At 30.5% G+C, this 12183-nt stretch overlaps 2 protein-coding genes across 2 annotated transcripts; one reads left to right on the top strand and one right to left on the bottom strand.

Annotated features, from left to right (window-relative positions):
- Nucleotides 1-805: 805 nt before the first annotated feature.
- On the bottom strand, nt 806-8696 carry LOC134261857 (sin3 histone deacetylase corepressor complex component SDS3-like). The gene is made up of 10 exons (XM_062744248.1): nt 8566-8696; nt 6946-6960; nt 5547-5613; nt 5192-5339; nt 4591-4650; nt 4309-4405; nt 3126-3236; nt 2321-2492; nt 1670-1754; nt 806-1118 (listed from the first exon to the last, which is right to left on the bottom strand). The coding sequence occupies exons 1-10, from the start codon at nt 8690-8692 to the stop codon at nt 1029-1031; spliced, it is 972 nt and encodes a 323-aa protein (XP_062600232.1). The 5' UTR covers nt 8693-8696; the 3' UTR covers nt 806-1028.
- Nucleotides 8697-9265: 569 nt separating this feature from the next.
- LOC134261858 (derlin-2-like) lies at nt 9266-12070 on the top strand. The gene is made up of 6 exons (XM_062744249.1): nt 9266-9463; nt 9562-9627; nt 9867-10034; nt 10206-10401; nt 10675-10765; nt 11280-12070. Exons 1-6 carry the CDS (start codon nt 9374-9376, stop codon nt 11398-11400), a joined length of 732 nt encoding a protein of 243 aa, XP_062600233.1. The 5' UTR covers nt 9266-9373; the 3' UTR covers nt 11401-12070.
- Nucleotides 12071-12183: the final 113 nt, after the last annotated feature.

Raw genomic sequence — 12183 nt, forward strand, 5'->3', positions numbered from 1 at the left:
GCATAACTCTGTCCCAAACTGCTGGATCATATCCAAAACAGAACTTGACCTAGATATTCATATGATAATTCTGTATACCCAATTTCATTTCAGTTGTGCAATGGCTGTAAAGAAAATGAACAGAAACTTGGTGAACAGCAGCAAAGCAATATGCCCTCCTTTCTTCAAAGGAGGGCATAAAAATTGACCAAAGGGTTCTTAAACAAGAGATGTTTGTAAAACACTTATGCCTCCTTGGAATTTTTCGAAGTCCAAGGGGCATAAATCAAAAACCGATGCATTTTAAAATGGTGTGATCACATTCCAATTTACAGAAAACTAATTTTGACCTAGTTCATAGTCACCTGATATATCTTTGTGTATACTTGTGTGCCAAGTTATATTAAATTTCATTTCAGTATGTGCAACCTCTGCAAGGAAGATGAACGGAAACTGCAAATAATTGGAATTTTTCTAAGTCCAAGGGGCATAACTCTGTCAAAAATGATGCGACCTTTCCCAAAACAGAACTTGACCTTGATGTTCATCTGATATATCTGTATACCAAATTTCATTGCAGTAATCAGTATGTGCAATGGTTGTGAAGAAAATGAATGGAAACTAAGTGGACCGACAGACAGACTAACCAACCGACATATATACACACTCCAAAAAGTTTACTCACTTCTGAGCCTATGGCTCATGATCAGAAGCATTTTTTTTAAGGACCCAACTTTCGTTCCATTTCTGAATAGTTTGAAATGAAAACATGTATAACTGGGTTTACATTTTAAATCTAAACCAAAATATACAACTGAACACCAGATTTATTTAACAAAACATCTTTAATACTCTCAGAGTATAAAATTTCACATATTTAGTTAAACAATTGTACAAAATACATTTAATGGTGGCAGTGTTCCATTTTATTCTCACTGAATGCATCAGGGGAAATAACTTTTCATAGTAGAAAACAGACATTTTTTCACATTGTTATGAAATATTAGCACATACAATGTCATATGCAGTATAATACTGATTAGCACCTTTCACCTTCGTCTTAAAAATATCTGTCCTTTTTCTAGTTGCCCGACTGAAATTCTCATTTTACAGTTGTCTGGAATTTTTCTAATCCAAATCTGCAAATATGAAAAATCATGCTTTGTATAACAGAAGTACCCATTTAAAGTATTCAGATTTCAACTATGCCAATTAAACCTATATTTAAAAAAAAATATTGCAATTGTTTCTTTTACAATAAAATCAACAGGATATGTTACAGTCAATTATGATTTTAAAATATGATTTTTATATCTTAACTAAATTTGCTAAACTATGCTAAAAATCTTCAATAATTGTTAATTACATCTGTCTGTTTGTTTTTGCTCATTGTCAGTCAACTAATGTTTCTGTAAACCAATCACAGGTAAATTAAAAGTAACGTATAAGCAGAATCTTTAGTGAGGATTTAATTTTAGCATTATTAAAGAGGATGCTGAGAATCCTAAAATTGAATGTAAAATAAAATTGATTGCATTTTAATTTGCAATAATAGGTTAATTTAGCATTTTTAAATCTCTAAAAAATTACATCTTGCTAAAAATAAAATACCATTTTTCAAGGACAAAATCTCCAAATTTGCATCTTGCTAAAATTTCCACTTATCCAGTATTTACAGTATGAAACTCACCTCTTGTGTACCTACAGCTGTTATTACCCCTGTAAACTTCCCCATATCCTTAGACTCTACAAATACTGGTTGATTCCGATGAAACCTATAAGTAAAATGTGTAAATACCAATTCACCTTTTCTTAACCCATTGGAAAAAGACAAGTTTGATAAACACAGCATGATGTGGGGGAAAAATTGATTTCCTTATCACAAAAGTAGGTACTAGTTAAGGACCTCCCTTAAAAATATGATTCTGTGTATCAACTACATTTTTAGAACTGAAGGATAGTGGAACAATTCAGTTTTTTGTTACTGCTCGTGTGAGATTGCTAAACTACACAGACTTTTAAAATTTTTACTAAACAATGAAATCACCCATCTCAATTAAAATCAGTAAACGTGTAAAAAAAATCCCCTTCAAAAAATCACGCTGCAAAAGATTCTAGCTTATAGGCTATGTCCAACCACAGGAGTCTGAAGTTTTTATCGTTAAAAAAATCTGGAAAAAAATACATGTATTCCACCTCAACTGCTTTTTTAAAGTTGAGGATGGGATATTTTTTTCCAGATTTTTTATTTTTACGATAAAAACTTCAGACTTCTGTGGTTCAACACTTGCCTATGCTTATTTACATGTATGAGGATCTAGAAAAACAAAGTAGTACAAACCATCTTTTATCATAATAAAGCCTTCCATCATCAATTTTGGCTTCCGCTATAATGGTTTCCATGGGTGATGGATGGGGGGTGACCTTCTTACTGACTGGTTTACCACTGACTTTGTTGATGATTCGTAAATCTTCCAAAATGTCTCCCTCATCAAGATACAGATTTAGTTGTGGTAAGATAGTCAAGGTTCACAATGATCAGGGTTTTTTTTATGTGTTACAGAGTGTATTAATTACTTTTGTGTAAGCTAAGACATATTTTCCACAGAAATTAGTGGCAGCATACACTATACAAGTCTATAAAGTATATTTAAGGCATACAGAGAATATAAAGCATAAATTTCTATGAATGGATTAAACAGAGATTGTGATTCAGCAGAATCATGACCCAGTAGGAAAATAGAACATTTACAGTATTTTAAAAGTCTCTCTGCATACCTACTTCCATTCTTGAAGTAAAAAATTATTAAAGTTTGCATATTTTGAAAGAAGTAGATACTAGAAGATCACAATACAGAGGTTTATCAGATACTGAAAAATTTCGACCATTTAAAAAAGAAAATTGATTTAAGGTCCATCCCATTATTATATGTCTGTTACCACCACTGTCAAATCCAGCAGGGCTATAATTGTTAGGAGAAGTGCATGAACACGTAGGAGGATTTTGATTAAGATGTTCGATATCTATGCATAGTAGAATTTTTTTTTTAATAGTTTTGAAAAGGATAGAAGCAAACATAAATGAAAATGTCTGTTAAAATAAAATATTTTCAAGTCTGTGTATCTTAGTACAAGTAAAAGGATATCAGGTGTTTGTTTGCGTCTTTTCTCTGGGAGAGGTATAGGGTCGTTGGGTCTTCTGCGTAACTTTCTGGTTGTCACAGGTTTGATTTCCATGGAATCGGAAAGAAGAAATCCTGAAGAAGAGGTAAAAACAACCTTTGAGTTACTTAAAAAGAAATATCTTAACTTTAATAATTCTTGCACCAAACTTCCTTGGCATTATGCTATGCTAAATAAAGAGATGTGTACATGTAATTCTAACTTTACAAGCTAAAACTGATGCATCAAATATGCTTTCATTTATGATCTACCAATTTTTTCTTCTAAGATAAATATTTGTCTCAATCAAATAAAATTATCTGTCACATTATGCAACAATATTCTCTGCAATGAGATCACTAATTGACACCTTTTATGTGACAAAGTCTTAAATTTGAACATTGTACTGGTAATACATTTTTTTAAATCAAACTACAATGATCGCCATTCGATCGCCATTTTCGCAATACCGCCATGATTTCCCAAGAACGTTTTTCCTGCTATATAAAATTCTCTTTTAACGCCAAATTCGCATACCGCCATCCGCCATGTTTTCACAACAAACGTCCATTTTTAAGTGTCAATTATCTCGATATACCGCCACAGGTGCATGTGGTCTTACGCTATTCCTGTTGTAAAGCATGCAAACGCAGACAAGGTACATGCAATTAAGTAATTAAAGAAGAATTAAATAAATAATGATTTTAACATGAACTGTTATAATAATTTTGTTTTCTGTTTAATATAATCATTTAGTCATGGCTTCGCCACGAAAGCGGTCGTTGTTAAAGTACGCCGATACCGATATTATTTTGAGCTCTGCTTTAAACATTGCAAAGTTTGCTGGAAAAAATAATTATACGGTATAAATTGTGAACGTTCCATCAACAATGATACCATAAACAATGAACATATGCATTTTACATGCAATATATATAATTAAATGATTTACATTCATATACAAATATTTGTCTTTATTTCATAACTGCAAAAAGTACATTAAAAAAATTTTCCTTTTAATATATAAATTTTGAAGAATATGAACTTCAATTTGATTACAAGGGCATCAGTATAAATCCATTAAAATAATTGACAGGAGTTTTTGTTGTAAAAATATGTTCCAGACAACTTGTCATTCAACAAACCCACAAGAAGTGGGTATACTACCTCCAGTTAGGTCCATGGAGTTTCTCTCATTTTCTATATTCTTCTTTTTCTCTTCAAACTCCAGAATCAGATTCTCTTTCAGCTCTATTTTCTTTTCCTAAGTGATGAAATAAAAAAAAGCAATCAATTTTTTTTACTCTCACATATAAAAATTTGAGACACTAATAGAAAATGTCATTGTTTCACTTTTAATATACACTTCCAGTGACAATGCATGCTGTATCAGTCAAAATCTATATTCATTTTTTACTACGCATATATGCTTTTCCAGATAAATATTACCTCAAAATCTTTGACAGAGGCCTTCTTTTCCTTTATATACTCTCTTTCCACAACATCAAGCTAAAACATATATAATGATTTTATTAGACATTTAAGTACATTCACAAATTTTCATCAACAGCCAACAATGCATTTTAATAATCAAAATTTTTTATGAAGGTTCTATTACAGGTATTCTTAAAATATGCATGAAATTTAAGTACTAATATCCTGAAAACAACATGAAACCAGGTGAACATCAAATGAAATCAAAGTACAGTAAAACTCAGTTAATATGAACACGGATATTGCCAATTCACGGATATAGCAAAGTTATCTTGGATCCCCAGTTTTATAAATTAAACAAATTTCTTATACGGATATAAAAAATTACGGATATAGCGAAGTAATTTCATAGGTCCCAGTGACTTTGTTATAACCAAGTTTTACTGTATACTGGAACATTATACAGGCTTAAAAAAAAATTAAAAATTGTCAATCATCATGAGTAATTAGTAAATACAGTTTAACATTGGTATCTCAAACACTGATATCTCAAGAAGTTTGAGATAAGAAGGTTTGACTGTAACTATTATGCTAAAACATGCACTTTCAAAATCACCTCAAATTCTCTCCAGATTTCATTGATGCGTATCCGTTCCTTATAATTCTGATCTATTTTTTTCCTCTTCTTTATGTATTCAGGTAGGGTGCCTTCTTCTAACTGCTGCAGTTGTTTTTTCAAGTGTGCCAATTTGTCTTGGTACATTCTGTTTGTAATTTGATGAAGAAATTAGATTCATATCACGGATTTTCCAAATTATTATTTTTATTTAAAGATTAATTAAAAGTCATGCTGTTCCTTGAACAATCCAATTGCTCAAGAAGCAGCAGTACCAATTTTTGAACTATTTAAAATATCAATACTGTTACATGTAATAAATTGCACCAGTTCAGAATAAACTTTCAGTACTTACTGTTCTTTGATTTCTGTGTATTCTGTTTCTCGCTTAACCATGTCTGTTTCACTGGCATCCTCTGTATCTAAAACACAGTTTTAAAATACAACTATCAATATTAATCATCATATACCCCTATTTACCATTTCAATACATTTCTCCTTTTTTCTTTCATATCCAAAAATTACATGTGTTATATTAAACTTAAAACTAAATGCACAGTGTTTAATTGTGTTAATAATATTGTCAAGAATTTGCACAATGTATTAAATTATGTTACTTTTGTAACCCAAACTAACCATGTATGTTAATTCTTTTAGACTTAATTCAATGGCAGTTTATGGTCATACCAGTAGAAAATACTCAGATGATAAGTAAACATGGTAAACCTTGAGTTAATCTTATGAAGCTTTTGACCTACTGAGACTAACTTAAGTTAGTGGTAGAATCCTTTTCTGTGTGGGATAATTTAAATTTGAAATCTCCAGCAAAGTTCATGCATTATAATATTTATATTGTTGTAACTTAACATACTTGTATACATTTTCAATTCTTCTTATATGAATATGAAATGAAGGTGATTATTGATATCTCTGCCAAAAATGCCTTTTTATTAAAACTATACAAAGACTGAAAAAATGTAAAAGGTGATGATCATAACCAGTGATCTTTTAAAAAAATCTATAAAAAATACAAATATATGAAGAGGTCTTAAAACATGGACCCCTGGAAATTCCAGAGATGGGATTAGAGGCCTAGGAGGAGTAAGCATCCCCTGTTGAAATATCTTCATATTGTGACTGTCCTTCATATGAAATTCACATACAGTATATCAATTAAAAAGTCATAATATAATTTAATGATTTTTCAACATAAAACTTTAAAATCAAAACTGAATTGTGATGACTCATTAACTTTTTCTCATTAATATTTTACCAGGATACTGAGATTATATTGTGTCAATGTTTTTTTCTAATGGTTTTGGAAACTTCTAGTTAGAATCTTCCTTTGATTTTCTTTTTTAATGTATAAGGACATATTAAGTAAACACAGTTGCAAAATTTATGTTAAAAAATTATTCAAATAATTGGAATTTGTTACAGTCATGCTATTCTCATCCAAGTCTTGAAAGACTTTAAATCTTAGTTTATAACCACATGCACAAAGCTAAAAGTAGTAAAGAACCGTGTATGCAAAGTGAAAGTAGACATTGATCAGAGGGAGTTCCTACTGTATGTATATTTCTTATCAAATCCACTAAATTTAGGACAAACTATGTCAGTTTGATGTTATATCCAGCTTCCAATGATATAACAAAAATCAATTGTCATCTTCTTGTGGAGAAATATAATTGTCAAAGACTGTAAATCATATTAAGGAAATTTAAATAGATTATACTGAGTCATCATTTACTTACTGAAGGAAGCCATTGCTACAATGAATGATATCATTACAAGAGAGATAACTCTTAATTTTAATTTATATAAATAATAATGAACAATAACTTGTAGATTTCAACATCAACATTTATAAACTACAAGTATCAATTATCATGTATAACATAAACATTATAATTCATACAACATATAGCAAGGAAGAGACTTTGAAGAAACCAAAAATACAATCATATTTGTACACTAACCACTAATTACAAATGCACATGTGTGAAAAGCTTCAAAACAACACAAATACAAGATATATTTATAAGTATTTTTCCAAACTGAAATTGAAGCAAATGGGATAATATTCTTCATAAAAAACTTTTCTGCTAGATTAAACATTAATTAATATAGGGATGTCAAATCGGCTCGGAATTTTTAAATTTAAATAAAATTGAAAATGAAAAATAAAAACACATTTTGAAGGACTTTGGATAAGCACTTCGTGTCCGACGAAATTTAGTATAACAAAAATACATAAACACAAGAAATAAAATCATAAGTGGTTCACACTGTCTTTGTTTAAAAAAAAATACTTGTTCCATAATTGTAACTCTTTGTTGCGTTTGACGTCCAGGTATCAGTCGTCTGAGCTACGTATGTGTAGTATCAAGTAGGACTTGATCTCAAAACATTATAACAGAGCAGAAATCGCAAATTTCACAAATCTTTGCTATTACTGGCAGTATTTTGTAGCATCAGTTTTTAATAGTCTTTGCCTTCAACCATTTGTATTTCATAATCAAACACAACCATATCAAAAACGCACGTGTAATATCAGTCTCTTTTTCGCAAACTTACGGCTTTGAGAATTGACAAAATTATCTAATCTATTTAAACATAATAGACCTTAAACGATGTTCAGTGAAAACAAATAATTAAAGCAAATCAAAAATAAGGGTGAATGACAGCCAAAGGTGAGAAAAGCCAGGTAACAGGTGCTTGGTCACAATAATTACTATATAAACACTGCCAAAGGCGATAACGGTCATTTACAGGTTTTTCCTAATTACTTATGTACAAGCGCAAAATTTTACGTTTTAAAACAGATTGTTTAATGCATTAATAAATAAGCAAAGGCTATCAGAAATATACATCGAGTAACCGAGTATCATTAATGTATCGAGGAGAACCGGGTATGTGTAATTAATATACAACATGTTGAATTTTTAAATTTAATAAAATTGAAAATGAAACAATAATAATTTATTAAGGACTTTGGTGTCTTGAGATACTATAACAAAAATACAAATCTCAGGGTTGTATTAGGTAATACTTTTGTGTGATATGACTTCAAAGATCTCCCCCCTCTTTCTCATGCTGTTTGAAAACAAGACAGAGGAAACTCGAACCCAAAACATTAAACCAAAATAAAACAAATCTTTGCTCTGCTGGGTTTTTGTAGAAAAATTAAAAGCTTCTCAAAGTAAATTCATATAAACATCTATTCAAAATTACTAGAAAGAGAGAAACGCGTTTGTAAACGAAACAATAGATAAAACAAGCAATAAACTGTTTATGTTTACTTCATGCTTGGCGCCAAAGCGTACACGCAGGGATTGTGAAGACAGATACTTAGGTTTTACATTTTTCCTCACCTTCATCGGTAAAATTTTCATCAAAATCTCGATCATCATCCAAGTCTAGGCTATCGACATCATCGTAATCCGTATCATTAATGTATCGAGGAGAAGATGTGTAACTTGACGCCATATTTGTTTTCATCGGATGTGCATTAAAGCGGTGCTTGGTCAATTCGTTGCAGAAAAAAAAGACATGTATATATATATAGGGAAATAAAAATATATGTTAATCAAATAAAAATATATAATTTTTATTTCAAATAAGTTAATATATAATATATATATAGAAAGAAATAACGTCAGGATTTTGGGCGAGAAGTTTTTCAAAATGTTCATACTGTTGCAGAAGAAACAAAGACATGTTGGGGCATAAAGAAAAAGTCTTTCAAAATATTCATACTGTCGACAAAAAGAAAAGAATGATTTCAATTATATAATTTTTATATTATTTCATGGAATTATTGTTTGATTTTTCTATATAACTTTTACAAGATTTCTTTTACATTTTTATGAAAAAGCTGCTTGATTTAGTCTTGCATTATTTGACCAAATCGACTTTTGCTGCCATTTGCTAGAATTTCAATGAATGAATTTCAATAAAGAAATCATTGTGATATGCAAATATATTCATTTTCATAAAACAGTGTATGTTAAGAACATTACAACACATTCTTTGTGTGGTCGATCGAATTTCTGTTGTACAGTCTAACAATTTACTTTTATGAGTGCGCATGCGTAGTATACGTGTTTTGATATCTCAATTTTTTCCGAATTTACTCTATATTTTTCAAAATTTCGTCATATTGCAGAAGACAGATTCAAGATGGCACACACATTTCAACAAGAATACATGGAAATGCCACCAATTACTAGAGCTTATACAACAGCTTGTGTATTAACAACAATCGCTGTTGTAAGTTTCAACTATTTTATTCAGAAAAAATCTAGTAAGAAGAAATGTGTTTTTATTCTAAATGATTATGCTTTATAATTTACTTTTTTTTATTTCAGCAACTAGACATTATTTCCCCGCTTCAGATTTACTTTAATCCAGATGCAATATTTTCAAAGTACCAGGTAAGCACTTTCCACTGCATTTTATCGATAAGTAATGTCAGTGAATACTTTGATTGAGATGGGTTCATTCACACTCTCTGAAGAAATTATAAACAATATTATAGTTTATTGATTTATTAGTATATTTTTATGGGTGATTTAATAAAAAAATTAGGACAGGTCTACACCTCTCAGGTATCTTATATGACTAATTGTAATTTAAATAATTGGATCTCACTGATTATCTTAATTTTTTCCAGGTATGGCGCCTTGTCACAAACTTCATGTATTTTGGTCCAATTGGATTTAACTTCCTCTTCAATATTATATTTGCATACCGCTACTGTCGAATGCTGGAGGAGGGGTCATTTCGGAATAAAACAGCTGATTTCTTTTTCATGATTTTGTTTGGATGTTCTTTAATGATTGTATCCTTAATTATATCTTAAATTTTTAAATTTTGACTCCCTTTATGAGGATTTGAAGGGAAAAAATGCTCATATAACACTAAGAGTGATTAGAACATGAATTTTCAGGTACATATTTAATATGCTTTAATTAGTATGATATAAATTTAAATTATCCTTAACAATTTTCAGATATTAGGTTTTTTTGTAAATATAGTATTTTTAGGTAGTGCCTTTACCATTATGTTAGTCTACTTGTGGAGTCGACGTAATCCCTATGTCAGAATGAATTTCTTTGGGTTGATGACATTCCATGCACCCTATCTGCCATGGGTTTTACTTGGATTCTCAGTTTTGCTTGGAAACTCTGTCATAGTTGATTTGATGGGTAAGATTTGTACCAGTACTTATACTTAAAATTAAATAAAATTGTTTTAATTTTTTTTTTATCTAGACGTTTTAAGTTTTGTTGGACTAAGTATTTGACTCCAATTTAAACAGTATCATAAATTCAGTAAACTTTAGTCATACAGTTTGCCTGTACCAAAACTGCACAATTCACAAATCATAATGAATTGTACCTATTTTTACAATACTTTGTGTAAATTTGATTTTAAGTATTTTGATATAGTACTTGTATAATATACTATGTAATTAATAGGAATTGCTGTGGGCCATGTCTATTACTTTTTGGAAGATGTCTTTCCACAACAACGAGGAGGATTTAAAATTCTTAGAACTCCGTGGATTTTGTAAGTATGGTTCTTGATAGTGTTGACTGAGAAAGAATTCAATTACTGTGCAAAAATCATGGGGAACTCGGAAGCATTGATAAAACTTAGTTCCTTACAAGTAACTGATCTATTGCATTTATATTGCCATATAATGTAGACTAAATGCAAGAAAGATATGTTAACTGCACTTCAAGCCATCTTTAAAAATTTGTTTGTTTGCCCTCTCCCAACTGACTGTCTAAAATCTGCCCGATTAAAATTTTTTTTTTTTTGCATTCTAAAACACAATATTTTTTTCTTTTATTTCTCTTATCCTGTCAAGAAATATGTTGAAATTTTCTTGATAAAAATATTTTTCCACCTACCTACCCACCCAATATTTTACCCTGAGTTTGTAGAGGGCAAACAAATAATATTTTAAGGATGGACTCACTAAAAGGATAGAATAAAGCCAATGTCATATTTGTTGAACTATTTCTTTTGCAGACTGCAATTCCCTACTTTGTAATTTGTTTATTTGTAACTTTTGCAGGACCTACCTCCTAGATGGCCCCCCTGAAGATCCCAACTACAACCCCCTCCCTGAGGATCGGCCCGGGGGATTTAACTGGGGGGAGGCCCAAAGACCAGCCCAACAAGATGGCGAAAATTGACATCAACATTTATCTAGTCTTACATTTTACTCAAATAACATTGTGAGAAAAGAGTTGGAAAATTGGGATACGACATTTTATGAGAGTGGGAATAGTGCAAAAGCTTTCAGAGTGAGGATCATGTTTGCAATTGCCAACATATTTGTCTGATGTACATGTGCAATATATGTGCACTTGAGGGGATGCTTTAACTTTTATTCTGTGATAGATCTGGTCTCATTGGTAATTCATACAATGCCCAATTTTTGTCCATTATTTAAATTAGCACAGGTCACGCACAGTTTTCCTCTGTCCATTTCAGCATTTTAATATGAAATACCATTCAACTTTCATTGGGTAATTTACAAGGTTTTCATATATTGTCTTTTTTGTCACTTCAAAATTTTACTATGTCCAGTTTAGTATGCTCCTTGGTTACATGTATTGTTTCTGTAGTTTCATACTTGTACATATCAATGAATATTTGAAATACACGTAGATATAAAATGCTTTTCTCTAGAACTATACAGGAATGTTAATTTTTTCAAAAGAAATATAATTGGTAAGAGGAAAAAAACATTGAATTTTGTTGACTAATCACTGTTTTGATACATCATGACATTCTGTACATTTGAGTATGTACATGTATATAATATATTAAGTTGATTAATAAATCTAGCTATTTTGAGAACTTTTTTGTTTTAGTCACCAGTGAAATTGGGGTGGAGACGATGGATTTACACCCCCACCCCGGTCTTTTTTCTCTTTTAAAGATGTTTTTATGAACTTAGTGATCTGTAAAAT

The sequence above is a fragment of the Saccostrea cucullata genome, unplaced genomic scaffold (genome assembly GCF_032062105.1).
Source record: "Saccostrea cucullata isolate Sc308-1 unplaced genomic scaffold, CSIRO_AGI_Scuc_v1 ctg370, whole genome shotgun sequence".
Classification (NCBI taxonomy): Eukaryota; Metazoa; Mollusca; class Bivalvia; order Ostreida; family Ostreidae; genus Saccostrea; species Saccostrea cuccullata.